Below are 16,838 nucleotides of genomic sequence, written 5' to 3'. Positions count from 1 at the left end.
AACTGTAATAAATATGCAACAATAACCTAAACATTAAACATTTGTTAGTAGCTAGACTGTTTTAAAACCAGTGGAAAATTCAGTTTGAAATCCAATAACTTCTTAACACTAAAGGTGATGCCATAATCAAGAAAAACAAGAAAATTGCAGATTATCCCTTTAATGACGAGGTTATTGCAGTAGTATGTAAAGTTAATCAGAATCTGCATTCGCTCTTCTGGCCTCAAATCCTTCATTTTAGGGCAGAGCAGCTGCACATTGCAGAGCAACCTGAGAAACCAGACTGCTCCAACCTGGGGGTAGAGGCATATGTGTAAGGGGGGCTGGGCGTAGAGGACAATTTGAGTGTGTGTTTTGTCTGTGTTTGTGTTTTTTTTTTTTTTTGAGGGAGGGTCGGGGGAGTGCAACCTGTCTGCACATGAGCAGAAGGTATGAACATATACACACAGGTGCACATACAGTACACAAACACACACTTTGCATATGTGAATATATGAACATTATGCATGGATATAAGCACATAAATAAGCAAACAAAGACACGCAGACACGTACAGTACACACACACACACACACACACACCAACACACTCGCTAACCAAGGTCTAACCTCCAAACCTAACCTTATCTTCCTGCCTGCATGCAGCAAGCAAGCTGAACACACTCACGGTGCTGAAGTGCATTGACATATTTTTACACTAAGCTATCATCTTCACATATTGGGGACAAAACAACAGGAACACTTTACAGTATGGTGCAGTCAAATAGCAGAGATTAAATGTTGAAATTTATGAAGGTAGTTTGCAAAGTTGTATTTGAATACACTTGGCGTTCCTGTTATTTTGTCCACCCCCTGTACTTGATAGCATTATACATTGGAGTCACTCTAACTGAGATGTTAGAGTAGTACATATATCTAAATCTAATATCTTTGGTGATAAAATATCAGCAAGTGACAAAATGTGAACAAGAATGTAATTATTTTCTGAACACTGTTAGACTGTAATTGTGGTGATGGTTTCAGGCAATGCATATGATTACATGACAGCACAATATTATGTTTCTGTAGTAAACTAAATCAAAGGGAGATTTATTCTACACAATTCTGAAGCAATAAGAACATAACTTGACTTAATAATTTGACTTTATAGGCTAGCGACTGCTTTTTCAGTTTGCTTTTTAATATTTTATTTTGCTTTTTCAAAATTAAACATTGAGTGCATTTAGTGCGCTGGTTATGTGCATATAAACACCATATCCTGCTTTTTAGAAACCTGGATATGCTACTGTACCTGGAGTACTCCAATAGAAACCAGGACACTGTGGCATGTAAACACCTGATCCAGGTTTCTAAACATCCTCTGTTGGTAGGGAAATGAGTGGCTGAGTTTCAACTTGACACAGATGATCAGACATCTAGATACTGTTAGAATCGTGCAAACAGGGATATGAGTAACCAGGTTTCTCACGTTCCATGTAAATATCATATCCTGAATATGATCAAAACCAGGATAAGACCCAAAAGCGGATACTAACACGAATGTTAACACACTCATTTACATGCAAAACAACAACACAAAGTGTATAGTGCACCTAATGCAACTCGGGTAGGGAGGAAAAACAAGACAAAACTAATTAAAAAGAAACATTTAGATGAAAATAACAGTACAACAGTTGAGAGGTACTGGGACCATTCATGGGGAGTTTGATTGATTATATTGTTTACATGATGAAATTTGATTTACACACAGGCACAGTCAATATGCTTGAGAGGGATGTCTTTCATTATAGGCAATAAAAGCCACATGTTGTAAAAGGTTTTACTTTTCTTTCTCAGCCAATATGTAATTTTCTCTAGTTTTATGGAATTATTCATTTCTGCAACCAAAAACTGTCACGGGGTCTTTTGATTTCCAATTTAGTGTTTTTGTGGCAATGATTAATAATGTTTCTGTTAGCTTAACAGCATTGCCATGACTTCTGGAAGCTGCTTTAAATATATATATAAATTTCATCTGGTCATCTGGTACTCTGCAGACTACATTTCACACCTGAGTGCAAAATAGGTGACCCAGAACAGAACAGAGCAGAGCAGAGCCATGCTGGACCATACTGGCTCCCAAGCTGTCCTGCTGTACAGCACACCTTCAACACCGTGGCTGCAGCTGCTCTGTCCTGTCTCGTGTGTGCATATGTGTATGTGCGTGTGTGTCTGTTCTTGTGTGTACGTATTCCTCTGCACGGGGTCTGTCTGACCGCAGCTGTCCCTACCTCTATGCGGGTCTCCAGGGCGAGGCTGACCTCTCTCCTGAAGCCACTTCAAAGGGACCAGGGATAGGCTAAAGGGGCTCGGGGTGCCGGGCCGGCCAGCACGGCTGCTGCTTCCCTGGGCTTTGGGAGCTGGGGAGCTGGGGCTGGAGTTAAGGTAGGGGGGGGTGGAGGGGCGGAGTGGGGTTGGGTGTGTTGCAGTAGGTGAAGGGACATAGGGGGGTCTGGGGTATGTGTGTGGCAGGAGGGCAGAGACAGGAGGCATGGGAACGGGGGTAGGGATGTTATTATAGACCAAGAGCTGGAAGTTTAGCTTAGTGTGTGTGTGTGTGTGTGTGTGTGTGTGTGTGTGTGTGTGTGTGTGTGTGTTTTTGCCGTTCAACCTGGACAGACCTTCTGCGCTCTGGTGTCACCTCGGAGTGTAAGGGGCGCGTGATTCACTCTGCAGCGCACCATCTCACCCACAGGGAGTCAGGGGTCCAGCTTGGTAAGGACTGATGGCACAATGTGCCAGGGGGGCCACCGTTGAATGGGGGTCCCAATGGAAAAGAGAGATTACAGGCCATACATACACACACACACACACACACTCATACAGAAACCATAACAGGAACACCTGACACAATCATGCAATTCACGTTAACAAGCCTGGAATAAACGCATTTCTGAAGTTTATACTTTTCAAAAAGTCCCATGAAAAAAAAAACAATCTGTTTTTCTCCACAGAGAGAGCATTAAAGAGAAGGACAAAGAGGCATTGTGATGCATGACATATACTGTCAACGCAACCTACCTGGTTTGAGCCAGTTGCATTTCATTCCCTCTTTCTTCCTTCCCTCATTTCCTGTCATCTGTTACTGTCCATCTTTGAATAAAGTCAAAAATGCCCCTGAAAATGGACAAACAGGGAGAAAGGAAAGGGAAGCAATAAATGAAATGAGAGGAAAAGCTCAGGACAAGAGAGGAAAGGAAAGATCAAGAAAGTTAAGGAAACTTCTTGCAGTGATTTTCACAGCGGTAACTCAACTCTCTGGTAATTTCTGGGGCTATTTTTTGTGGTGTTGTTGTATTGGATTACAATACACTGTAGGGTATGTTTTGAAATTGTAGACCACCTGAATATACAGTCACACTTTTACTTACTATGTATTTTTACTTACAATACTTAATATATAATATTGATACATGATATAAGCACCTTTCACTGCCACAAACCTCAATCTATTATCTACCTTTTAGAGCATTTCTCTCTCTCACACACACAGACACATGGAAACCTAACATGCTTGAAGTCCACAAATATACACCATGTGTTGCAATTGTGTGTGTGATCATGCACTGATGAGCAAAACATACCTAGAGGATCCCACCTTAACATGGTGCTCTTCTACAGCTGATCTGACTGATTGGACAGATTCACTCTTCCACTGCAAGGATTGTTCATAATGACGCCTCGTGGGGACACAGAAAATAGACTAGTGGACTAATTATAAGATTACTGTTTATCCAAGTCCCTCTGAAATGGAGGTCACGTAGAGAATAACATATCAGTGCCTATACACTGAAAAGAAACTGTATGAACCCAAGTATTTCATACACAGCACACATGCTATGAATAATGTATGTATTTGTATGCTATATTGACTCCCATTTGCATTTTTATTCTATCTATTAATTTGAACTTTTACTGAAATGCTATTATTGTTGTTATTATTGTTGTTATTATTATGACAATATTACAGTACAAGCAAAGAAGAACAAGCTCTTCTACATTTGTCTTTTACTAAAAATCTTTTGTAACATTTCTTTTGGAAAAATGATTTCAAAGCAACTTGCTTCCTTATTTTCATAGTTATTACAGTATATTTTGATCGATTTCCCCATAGAACATCATTAATATGCAAACATACAAACATGCCTTCTCCAGATAAATACAAACTTTGTCCCACTTTAAGCATGAGAAAGCTGACTATAAGTGATATATCTCAACATATAGATAGTTTTTTGACATTAAGAGAGGGTTTACTTCTAAATGATGATTCATTAATTAATATTACCAAATCTCAGAGAATACTTCCACTTTTAGGTCTGATGGTCATTAAAAAATTGTTAGTATTAAGGTGGAAGCCCCACCATAAACTACAGATTACCCATTATTAGACATTATCCAAGGCATTGAAGACAGTTAAAACTAATCTATATAACCCAGATTGGGAAATAATGTCTGTGATTGCACACAAATACAGGGTGGGAGAGGGTAGGGAGACTTTAAAGACTGGAGGAGCCCTTCTCAGGCAGTTAATGAATGTCATAATGTGCACAGATAGACAATGAAATGCTTATGTTAGAATAATCTGTTGAATAATAGTGTTCAGTATTACAGATGTATGCAGGTGCTGATGATTAACATGAGGACACAGAATGTTCCTGATAAATTTGATCTACCCTCCAGTAATACATGTGTGGCCAGGAGAACATGGATTCAAAACACGGTCAGTGGAGTGATTTAATTACCTTTACAGACACATCTTCATTAGGGGCTATGCTGAAAACTTAAAAATATCTACATTATGTTATTATTTTTTCCCCCATCACACTTCTGTAGGAAGCGTAACATTTTATATGAAACGAACACATGAATTAATTTTTATTTTCGTGTCATATCATTAAAAATGATCCATCCCACATGGGATTATATGACATGCAATAATACAACATATAAATAACAACTTCCAGTGATTGACATTCATGTTCCAAACAGAAAACAATCATTGCTGCAAACCACATACTGTATGTAGTATGGGGAAAACATGCTTTACACAGAAAAAACAAGCAAACAAACAAACAAAAAAAACAATATAAACGGTAGACATTTTTCTTAATGACCAGGCATTGCCCAAATACTCATATCGAACAAAAATGTCCATTTGACAAAGTGTTTTCATCATTTCAACATCTTCCATAAGGAAGCAATCACTTTTAGTAAAACTAAAAGTTAAATCCCAACACACCGGCAGCATAGCCCCACACAGGGCAGACACAGGCTTGGTAGAGTTTAATATACATGGAGAAGCCAAAATCAATAAATTAAGTTTTACCGATGACTTCATCTAAAGCCGAACTAGCTGATTCAAAGAGCAGTGTTGTCCTCATCAAGACAAAAACCAAGATGTCTATAGGAATTTATGTACTCTAAATGCTTATCACCAAATATGAATTGGAACTTACTTGTTTTATAAGTGTGTAAGTGTGTGTGTAAGTTACAAGTAGGATTTGTTTTGTGTGTGTGTGTGTGTGTGTGTGTGTGTGTGTGTGTGTCACAGGGACACGTCTGGCCACAGCAATAGCGACAGAAGGGCTCCCCTGTGTTGTCTTTTTCCTTTTCAAGCTGTCTCTTTACCCCCGCCTCCCCTACACACACACACACACACACACACACACACACACACACACACACACCTTCCCTGGCTGCTGGTTTCTGCCTATGGGCTGTGCGCAAAAGGCCAGCTGATGAAAATATGTGTGTGTGTGTGTTTTTGTGTGTTAAGAGAGGCCAGAACAGTACACACACATATATTATCTGACACGTTAGGTCCACCTGTGTCTGCATTCTGTGCCCAGCCATGGCCCCATACCTATACCCTCTGCTTCTGCTGCCCGACTCCACACCATCTGGGGAGAGAGAGACAGAGAGAGAGAGAGAGAGAGAGAGGGAGAGAGAGAGAGGAAGGAGAACATAAAAGAGAGCAGATGAGGGAGGGCATCATTGGGCCAGAATGCCAGAAAACAAAGAATCTGCATTTAAATTTACATCAATATATCACTTCTAAATGAAGAAAAGGAAGATGGATTATAAAACCAGACCTCACCATCACCCCAAATACAATATAAGGGCAGCTGACCCTGCTGGCATAAAACGACCTGCTCAGGAATTCAGAAAATGCATTGTATCAACAATCTGAGCCTAAAATGTCCACTGAAAGTTTAGATTTACGCCAGACTGATCAGCTGTTGAGTAGCAGTTTCAGTCATATGCTAAGCAGCTGTCTGATCCTTCCGGCTGCAAACAGCATTTACGATACTGAAAGTTGCGGGGATGTCAGACCCTTCTGAAAACATTCTGCTCAGCTGCTCCAAAACTACTGTACAATATTTCTTTGAATATGTAAACAAGTACACGAGGAACTAAGGGAAAAGACAAAACAAAAAGTTCAGTTTCTTCACTGACGTAATTCCATTGACAAAAAATGACATTTAAATTTTACATTTCTCTGGTAACTTTTAAAGCAGAACACCATTAATTTTACACACACAGTCATGAGAAGCACTACTCAGCCTATAGAACAGTTGTGTAGTGTCTTCTGCGGCTCTGTAGGAGCTTTGTATAGTCTTAGAAAATAACCCCTGATTATTTCATTAGGGGTTATCTTGGCTTAAGGTTTACATCAGAAAGCCTGCATTACACAACGGAGGTGTGGAGTTTGAAAGAAGTGGGCGTTCACAAGCAGGCACATTAAAGGAAATGTAGGATCTAATGTTTTTGGATCTTGACTCTTAAGAGTTCAATTTTGACCATTCTTTTTTATAATTAACTTTTCTGTCCCCCAACTTTGTGGAATTGCAGCACAAAAATGCAGGCTACCCCTTTAATCAACATTTGCCTGTATTTGAGTTAATGTAATGAGGTACAATGTATTTCACTATTTCATGATGTCTCCAGTTTTGGAATTTTATTAACACTATAGCAGCCAACTTGTCCAGAATAAAAAATAAAAATATTTATATACATGTAGCCCCTAATACAAATCACTCAAAGGGCTTTACACTACAGCATAAGACAGTTGTTACCAACCGTCTTGGTTTGTGACCCCTTAAAATAAAGCCAGGTCAACCTGGGACCCCTCGTCACAAGTTGTATTGTCTATCAGTTAAATTGTCTATTTACTTTTTTTTTTTTTTTAAAAAAAAGCAAAAACGTTTTGAGTACTTCTTCTAGCACTGCCAATTCCAACATTTAGTTAGAGAAAGGGTGAAAACAAAGCAAGATATTTTGCCTGGGGCCCCAAATCACTTAAGCCGCCCCTGATGAAGGGATCTTATAATGATCAGTATGAATAAGAGGAATGATTACGGCAAGAAAAAACTGTCTGAATGTTCATTTGGGCACATGATTATTATTTTAAGACACAAAAATTGTGAACTTATCCTTTAACTTGTAATCCAGCCCTTTCCCATTGTGACATTACTACTTTTACTTACTGAGTATCCACAGGAACACAGTAGCCTACTTATTCCGTCAGTGTCAACCACAAGCCTGCGGTGCATGAGCCTGAATGTTTTTACTCTACTCTAACTACAGGATCAGACCCAGTTAAGGCCTCTTCCTCCCGTCTGGCTACAGCAAAATCGCGGCTTAAAAAACACCTGATTCTCGCGATGGTTGGCTTATTAGCCGGCAGACACACACACACACACACACATACACACACACGGGATGTTGGGAATGGGATGATGAGAGAGCTCTACAGTGGAGGACAAGCAGACGCCGAGCTGAAACCGTTAAAACCGAAAACGACAGGACCAGGCGAAACGGTAGGATGTGAGTGTGTGTGTGTGTGTGTGCGCGCGCGTGTGTGTGTGAAAGAGAGATGTGTGTGTGTTTGTGTGTACGCGCGCGCGCGCCTGTGCACGAGAGAAAGGGGTTTGCCGTTCCTCCGAGGTGACGTCACGAGTTTTCCTGAAAGTCAAAACAACCGTTGGATGCGGTAACGGTCAGCAGTCGTGTAGCTTCTCGGAAATCCGTTTGGTGACGCTTTTAACGATCATTTCTGAGCAGTTGGCCGTTGCTGGACAGTTTAGCTAAGATTTACGTTGCTCACTCAGAAGGGAGGAAAGAAAAAAAACAATATATAGAAATATAAGTCGAGCGGTTTATGAACAGCAGGTGCACGGGGATACCACCGCACCTGCCGCTACAGGTAATAATGTTAGCTAGCCCGCACTGTTGTGACAGTAAACAACAAACAAGCGCCGCTAAAGCCAGCTAGATAATGTGTGTTTTAATGTCGCGATAACGTTAGCAAAGGTGGGGGCGGTCCTGTGTTTGGCAGGTCACTTGGGAATAATGCTTGGTCCTAGGTTGAGAAGTCTGCGTCCCTGTCTCGAATAAGGGTAACGACAGTTTCCGTAAACCGGAAAAAAATGTAATGTTTTTCTTATTATTGACACGTTTTTACATGTAGACAGTGTTTTGCGATGCTAACATGCAACATGCGTCAGCTTGACAGCCAGTAAGCTCAGTGACGTAGATGATGCAGTGCTGCTAACTGTGTCTTGCTCATCCATGCTACTCAGCAGCATGATCAACATAACCAACATTTTACACCTCCATATTCATTCCAGCAGCTAGATATCACTCATATTTGCAGCAACGGTTGTGTCTGACAAATAATATGTCATGTTGATTTTTATAGCTGCTGTAGAGAGAGAGAGAGAGAGACAGCAAACTAGGCCTGGCTTGATTTGTGACTGCACAAGTGGTCATATGAATGATTAAAAGGATATATGACACACAATAATGATGATAATTATATAGACAGTGTTTATGATGCTTCTGCGTGGGAAAGCCTGTGATATGGGCTCAGTAGCCTGCTTTTTAGTCTGACCGAAGTTTGTCTATGTACCACTGAGTATTGAAAACTGTTAAGTACTGTGAGCTGGCAATTGATGTTTGGTCAGATTTGTGGTCTTGTTTGTTTACTTTTTCATTGATCAGATAGTTCCTGGTTTAGACCAACATTTGTTCTTGTATAGCTGCTTTTGTTTACATGGCAATGACAGCATTTAACATTAGGAACAAGGAGATTTGCAGTAAAAATATGCTCATATTTCTTAAAGTAAGGTATTGAAAACTCACATACTGCATCAGCAGAAGTATCTGAAGTTTCCAACAATACTCAGCCCATCATGTGATATTTCACATGTTTTCAAAACCAGTGGTTTTTTTATTGGTCGAGGGAGGAAGACATCTTTAGCTCTACAACCACAAACCTGCCGTAGACTGTTTTTCTGATCTTTCATCTGTTTTTCTTTTTATATGGAAAACTGTTAGCAGCATGTCAACAGCATCAGCTTCAGTCCTTTGTCAGTGTCAACACCGGATGTACAGAGGTTTTGTGTGGTCACACGTGTTTTGTCAGCACTCACAGCCCAACACACCATCACTGCATTTATATGCATCAATACAGTGATGGTGTATTGGGTGTGAGACGCGGTTTAGACAGACAACTGAAAACCGTGGCTGAAACGCATCCTGTGTTAGCCGAGTCTAACACATTAGGTCCTGCCAAAGGCTGGCGGGCATTTTAGGAAGAGGACTGTGGTCTCACCGCTGTTGATGTCAGCCAGGGTTTGTATGAGACCACAGTCTGGGGTGAGGAGGGGTAAAGTGAGGTGAGATGAGGTGAGCTGTCCTGACAGGAAAATGGGAGTAAGGACCACTCCTCCTTTTTCTGAGCTGATTTCAAGTGGAATAGTGGTCAATAGTATCTATGGACATTACAGAAATTTGAATTTCTAAACTTATTAACTTTTAAACTTATTAAAAGTTTCCTCTCTGTACATGATCGAATTAAAACACTACATCAATTGTTTTGCATGTTTTAGCCCATTACATATAGTGCATCCTGTGCTACTTTCCAAACCGTTCATGTAGGTTTATAGATTGATTATCTCTCCCTAGGTATCAGTTCATGATAATAGTATAAAAATCAGCATTCAGAAGACTTCAATTTTTCTTGGTAATCCACCAAATTGAATACTTATTCTTCTCCTTTCACTTTATACAGTATTTTAGTATATTAATATACAATAGACTGTATTTAAAGATCTTTATATACAGTCTACAGCAGTGATGCAGTTGCAGGTAGGGCTATGGCTGGTAGAGATCTAAAACATGTAAACTTCTGGTGTGGTCCTTTTAAGATAGAAATAACAAAAATAAATGAAAACTATAAGTAAACTTGCTGGTGTCCTGTCAGAGAGGATATTTCAAATGCTGCTCTAAAGTATTAGTTTATGTTTTGCTCCTCTTCACTACTGTAATCCTAGCAGAAACCAAGGAGTTGACAAGATTTATATAAAGCAAAGTGCAAAAGAAGTTTTGCTTGTATTTGTTTTTTCCAGTTGCCATCCATTATTACCTTGCAGTCTTGCTTCATACATCTAGACTGATTAATAGTGGGTTAGCTGACTGCCTGGTCCCTGCCCTCTTTCTTCATTGTCCTCCATCTCTCTCTCCATTTCTCTCTATTTCCTGTGATTCTTTGTTTCTTTTCACACTATCTCCCTTTCTTGTTTATTATTATTTTTTGCCCATGTCGTTGTCCTCCTATCTGGAATGAAATATCATCAAATAAATGTTGTCTGGCAGGTGCTTCCCCTGGCATAGTTGGTTCAACATGGCACTGGATATCTCCATAGCAACAGCTGCCCTGGTGACAAGGGGTTGCCTGGACATTTCTGCTCCTCTCCTCTCCTCTCCTCTCCTCTCCTCTCCTCTCCTCTCCTCTCCTCTCCTCTCCTCCACATGGCAACTAAGCATTTGAAAGGGACAAAACAAGACATCACCAAAGAACTTCCACTGGTTTTGAATACTTGAAATTTGAGGAAATTGAAGCTATACTAAAATACTGTAAACTAAGTGAAACTATGAGCTGAGCATTGTAGCAGCCCTTGTAACCAAGAACTAAAATGTGCTATATTAGTCTGTATTTGCGTGTCTGGTTTAAGATCGGTAACCCTGCCGTTGCCTTAACAGCGGAAAAAAGCTCTGTGTCACCTACTAGGATGTGCGTGTGTGTGTGTGTGTGTGTGAGTGCGTCTGTTCCAGCCTTCGATATGACGCTGCAGTCCCTTCAAGTGTTGGCAGCAGTGCAGACACTAGCTGATGTGAATACTGATTTCTGGCTAGATAGCTACGACTGCTAGCCTAGCCGCCGTAGTGCTGATCTCCATTCAAGCTGAGCGGCGTATAGTGTTGATGCGCGTTGTGTAATACAGTGTAGTAGGGTGCATTTGAGGTGAACGCGGCAGCTATGCAGAGAGAGAGAGAGAGAGGGGAGGGAGAGCGGGAGTGAGACGACAGAGAGGTGCAGAGATTTGGGCAGAGAGAAAGAGAGTGTGAGAGCATCCCTAACTGCCGTTGTTGCTATTTATAGCCAAGCCCTACTCCACAGTCCTGAGATGCTCTCCCACTTCCCACATACAAGACTGACAAATCAGCCTACACACACACACACACACACATACATACACACATGTCGACAAAATAATTTGACAGGTAGAAATACAGCAAGCACAGGAAGGTAGACTGGCTTTTGCACACAGCACAACCTGCCCACCAGAGGAGAAAATATCTATGAATGAATGAGAGGTGGAGCTCAGTGATAGTTGTTTGGCAATCAAGGTCAGTTTGTGCTTTATCAAGAGCTCTGCAATAATTCATCCTGTTTACCAGAGAGAGTGTTAGCAATAGAAAGAGGAACTGGGTGTGTGATTGGGTGGAGGGAGTGTTTGTCCTCACAATAACTAGTTGTTTGTCTTGTCAAATTGTATGAAAGGGCTTTAGAGAGAGTGAAGAGGGGAGAGAGGGAGCAGCAGAGGAAAAGAAAAATAAATCCATGCCTTCTTTTTTCTTTATTTTTTTTCTCCTTTCACTTCCTTCCAGGCTGAGTCACTGCTGGTGAGGAGGAAGGTCTGGAGAGGGAACGAGAGAGGAGGAGGAGGAGGTGGAGGAGGAGGGGGAGAAGAAGAAGAAGGGAGGGAGGCAGGGAGATAAGCCACAACAGGAAGCAAAACGACACACACACGTACACATACACACCGCGTGTTTGTGTGTGTGTGTCTGAGAGAGAGACTGCGCGAACGAGAGGGTGAACGGGAAAGGAAGGGAGGGAGAGTGACGCGGAGACTGGGAGAGCCGGCCCCCCCCTCCTCTCCTCCTCTCCCTCTCTTTCTCTCCTCTCCTCCTCTCCTCCCCTCCTCCCTCTCTCTCTCTCTGTGGAGCAGGCGTGTAGCGGCATCAGACTCGGCGTGAAGGAACCATGAGCGATGTCACCATCGTTAGAGAGGGATGGCTCCAGAAACGGGGTAAGTACATCCAGTACTCTCTTCTTCTGCTGCCCTGCTCTCTGCCTCTCTTTTCTCTCCTCTTCTTCTCTGCCTCTTGTCTAGACTGAGGGCCTGGCCGTGCCTGTCCACATGTGCCGGTGGGAGGATGTGAGTGTTTGCGATTGAGTGTGTGTGTGTGTGTGTGTGATCACATGGATGTCTGATTATCTAGTGTGCGAGTGTATATGTGTTTGCCCTCACAGGGATGTGTCTCTTTATTATAAGCTTGGCTGGCTGTTTGTTTGCTAAGCCTCTATGTGCTTCAGTCAGGTTGTGTCTAAAAAAGAGTGTGTGCATGGGAATGTGCATGTATTTGTATGCACAAGTGTGTGTGCAGTTAATAACATCTACGAGGCCTGTGGTCACTGCTGGTGCATACTGTTCTGTCAGGGTAGTATGTCTAATAGTCTGTGAAATCAAGTTAGTTCTGTCTCTCTCAGGTATTATTCAACGTAGTAGTGTGTTAAGTTGATAGGAAATTCTGAATGGTGTTACTGGGAGTCATATGACACAGGGTTGAGAGGTTGGTTGGGGTGGAGTCGTGGGGGGTATTGACAACACATCCTGTTTACAGTTTAAATAAGAAAAAGAATGAGTAATAGTGGAAGAGCATGTAGCAAAGATAGTACTTCCCTTTTCTCAGACACTCATAGCTTATGTTCAGTGAGTGGTTGCTGCAACAGGTGAACTGTCATTTGTTGCTGGGTCAAACTGACCCAAAAACAGTCACAAAGTGTTACAGGTTTCTCTGTGGCTCTGTGACGACTGCAGCACTGTCTGTTATACCCTTTAGGGCTTTTCATTTTTTTTAACATACTGAATATTGTCCCCGAAACCACAATTTCATGGGGTCGTGTGTCTGCTGGTGCTGATTCCTTCTGGCAAAAATGTATCTGTGTGTGTGTGTGTGTGAATGTGTGTGTTTTCAGAGAGAGAGAGAGAGCTTCAGGGGTAGAACAAGGGGGATTTCCAGACTTTTAGGCCAATGAGCATCATCCTCCTGACTATGTGATGGTGTCTAGGAATGTGTAACACAAACTGTTGAACAGGAAGTGACATGAATACACAACAGACAGCAGGCTTCTGGGTAATGTAGGCTAGCACTGTGGCACAGCAGGAGAATATGTTGGACACTACATGAAGTGAAGTGGACGCTCTCACACACACACATACACAAATGCAGTACACAGTCTTTACTGCTGAAGTTGAGGGGAGGATCTTTGTCTATGTGTGCCAGCATGCCAGTGTGATCCTCAGACGGTCGTCTGTGCATATTAAGAGGAACACATCGCCCCCAGTCACGACGCAGCGCTACCAGTGTTCGTCAGTGTGTGAGAGAGAAAGAGATAGAGGTTGTGGGGAAGGGTGGGGGGGGTGTTTGTTTGTGTCAGGAATATGAATGTTTGTCTGCATCATATGCTAAATCTTTGTCTGTATTTGTGTGTGTGGAGAGGAGCAGGGTCGGGGTGCTGACTCACTGTCCAGGTCGTGATACAGCAAAGACTGCAGTCTTAGTCATTAGACAGCTTTTTACTGAAACGAAACAGCAAGAGAGACTGAGAAAGGTAGTGAAACCTACACACACACACTCACACACACTAACACACAAGCTTTTGTACTAACAACATAACATTTAGTTGTGTTTTGACTGTCTGGAAGGCCCTGTACTTTCTAACTCTTCTTCAAATGATGCACATTGTTTGGCTTTGAATTGAGTGACACAAAAACAGAGACACAGAAAGAGAAACTAAAAAGACTGAATGAGTGACTGAAATAGATGGGAGGAGAACAGAGAAAAAGTGTGCAGTAGATCTCTGTATGAAAGAGATGTTCATATACTTCTTAGATGTCTCTAATTAAATCAATCATGAAAAACTTTTTCATAAAGTGAGTGAAAGAGGAGTACCTGAATATCTGGTCCGAGCTCTTGTGTTTTGGTTTAGGTAAGTGATGATGGGATAAGTCAGGGTAGTATGTTATCTTCATTCCTCTTCAATCTTATAATTAATCATTTTATGTTAAATTAATTGCTTATATGTTCTTTCTGCAGTACTCGTCTACAACAGCTGTTAAGTATATGCTTCCAAAATGGTACAATTTTGCAGCCAAATTAAATAATTTAATGGTAATTAGATATAGAGAAGATAGAAAATCTTTACTTTTTGTGTTCTACTTACGCAGAGATGGTCTTAAAGTAAGCAGTCAAGTCAAACGTGTTAGTCATCATTTTATAGATGACTTGATGCACCACAGAGATTTATGTTGACGTTATCGTAAATTGTATGCTCAGGGCAACACACTCATACATAAATTTCACATGTGCTCTACTGAAGTGAAGGTCTGGCTGTTCATGACTTTTTGTATGCTGCTGTTCACTTTACAGCTCGCCTATGGTAAAGACTTGCGTGTGTAATATGATGCTTTAATAATGCTACTGTTTCGCCAAGATTTTATAGTAAATTCTTCAGCATAAATGTAGCCATAACTCAGGAAGCGATAAGGAATCTTATATGTATATATATGTGTGGATTGGATTAGTTAAAGAATAAATAGTGACTGCACAGTTGTGGTGACTCTAACCCTAACCCTTCATGAGATGGTTGATGTTCCTAAAAATATATTTTGTAGTGTATCTTTGATTGTTTTTTTTACTCTTTATCTTTCGTGGTCTGACTAATGGCTAATAAAGTGATATGACTTACTGATTGAAAGAAAGTGTTTCCCATTCATAGCACAAAGTATCAGTGATGACTTCTAGCTGATGCACCCTCATGGGGATGTTCTCCTCTGCATGTTTTATGAAGGAACTGTGTGTGTTTGTGGGTGCGAGAGTGTTTGTGTCTTGCTTTTGTGCGACAAGCCACAAACCATTAGAATAATTGGCCAAACATGACAGACGTGTACGGCGCAGCGCCACACACAGTAGACTCAGTGATCAACTTACACATGTCAGTGGATGCTGATCACTGGCAGTGGTGTGTGTATATGTATTGTCCTCAGTAAGTAGTGTATGTCCAACAGCAATGACTTCAGGAGTATAGAAGGCATCATTTTATAGTTGATGACACTAAAACTCTGTATTAAACATACACTATAATGTGCAATTTCTGATCCACAGTAAGTGGTCTGAAGCTGTATAAGTCTAGAGTATTTAAGACTGTCAATAGGAAACATTTACACAGAATAAGGAAGGAAGTAACACTTTCCTTATTTTGGCTTCTGATGTAAAATGTAACAAGCTTAATGTTCTTTTTTTAATTCCTCCTTCTTTCTCCATTCCTTTTAATCCAGGTGAAAGTGCTTCACATAGAAACATAGTTTCAAGTGAAATGCATGTATGTAACCATAGCATAGAAACAAACATTTCTACTTATCGTATATGACCTCAAAGGCTGCTCATCACCAGCACCTAATTGTCATCCTAGAACACAAAGACAAACTGCAGGAACATCACTTCTGCAAAGAACAGTACAGTATGTCCTCAGATGGCCGAGCCTCTCAGTACTCACTTTCAGTACCCTGGCGATGATTTCCTTCCTGTCTTCATTAAAGCAGAGGAGAGACTGTGTTCGGCTGCATCAGTTTTTTATTTTTGGAAATAAGGAACAGTGGATATAAAAGAAAGCCAACAGACTTGCAAGTTAAACAAAATAAGCAGTGTTTGGGAAATGTGTTGTTCTTTTCATGATGATAAAGATTGAATGATTAAAAAGATACATTGAAAAATCTGATGGATAGATTCAAGCTACAGGTGCTTCGGAAGAACATTGCAGTGTGTTTGGGGGTGAAAATCAGATGTTGCTCTGCTTTCAGTTGACAGAAGTTACAAGGCTTTTTTTATTCCACCTTAAAAATCTGAATCTGAAGTTCATTTCCGCCCAGGCCAGGAGTTTACCTTCTGTCAGCCCTTGTGAGGCCACAGAGGTCACAGTCAGCCACTGTAGTCGAGGATACTGTTACCTCCACCAGCATCAGCCCACACAGCAGTCAGCACAACAGATGGCCAGGAGGGAGGAGAGGAGGAGAAACACTGAAGGAGAGAAACAGGGAGAACACAATCATCTTTTCTTTGACACTTTCTGGCCTCCAGAGGTGTTTCTCTGCAAAAGCTACTAATCAGATGAGATTCAGCTATGTCAAAGTCTTGTTACTGGCTCGTTTTTTTAAATAATGTAAGATCAATGATTCTTTGCCTCTCCGGAGGGTTTAAGCACTCACGCATAAGTTAAAGTCAAGTGGATGTTGTGCATACTCTTCCTTTTACAGTTGTGTTATTTGGATTCGTCATGCATCTTAAAGAATGTAAGCTATTTAAAAAAAAAAAAGAAGAAATAATTTACTTGGTCTATGTAGTGAAGTCAAGGCTTCTGTTGTTCCCTAAATGCAACTTCTGAGAAATACC

At 41.1% G+C, this 16,838-nt stretch overlaps 1 protein-coding gene across 9 annotated transcripts in view; it reads left to right on the top strand.

The window, feature by feature from the left end:
- The first annotated feature begins 7,767 nt into the window (after positions 1 to 7,767).
- The window catches only part of akt3a (v-akt murine thymoma viral oncogene homolog 3a), a 59,115-nt gene continuing 50,044 nt past the window's right edge, over positions 7,768 to 16,838 (top strand). For 6 of the 9 annotated variants that reach the window (XM_042434278.1, XM_042434280.1, XM_042434279.1 and 3 more), the window contains exons 1-2: positions 7,887 to 8,244; positions 11,994 to 12,415. In XM_042434278.1, the coding sequence (XP_042290212.1) occupies positions 12,370 to 12,415 (46 nt within the window). In that variant the 5' untranslated portion in view covers positions 7,887 to 8,244; positions 11,994 to 12,369. Of the gene's footprint in view, positions 7,859 to 7,886; positions 8,245 to 8,342; positions 8,470 to 11,993; positions 12,416 to 13,887; positions 14,002 to 16,838 lie in introns of those variants that run through there. The other 3 variants (XM_042434283.1, XM_042434275.1, XM_042434276.1) reach the window with 3 other exon arrangements.

The sequence above is a fragment of the Thunnus maccoyii genome, chromosome 14, assembly GCF_910596095.1.
Source record: "Thunnus maccoyii chromosome 14, fThuMac1.1, whole genome shotgun sequence".
Classification (NCBI taxonomy): domain Eukaryota; kingdom Metazoa; phylum Chordata; class Actinopteri; order Scombriformes; family Scombridae; genus Thunnus; species Thunnus maccoyii.
The sequence above is the reverse complement of the archived record's forward strand: the minus strand, read 5'-3'. Positions and strand labels throughout refer to the sequence as shown.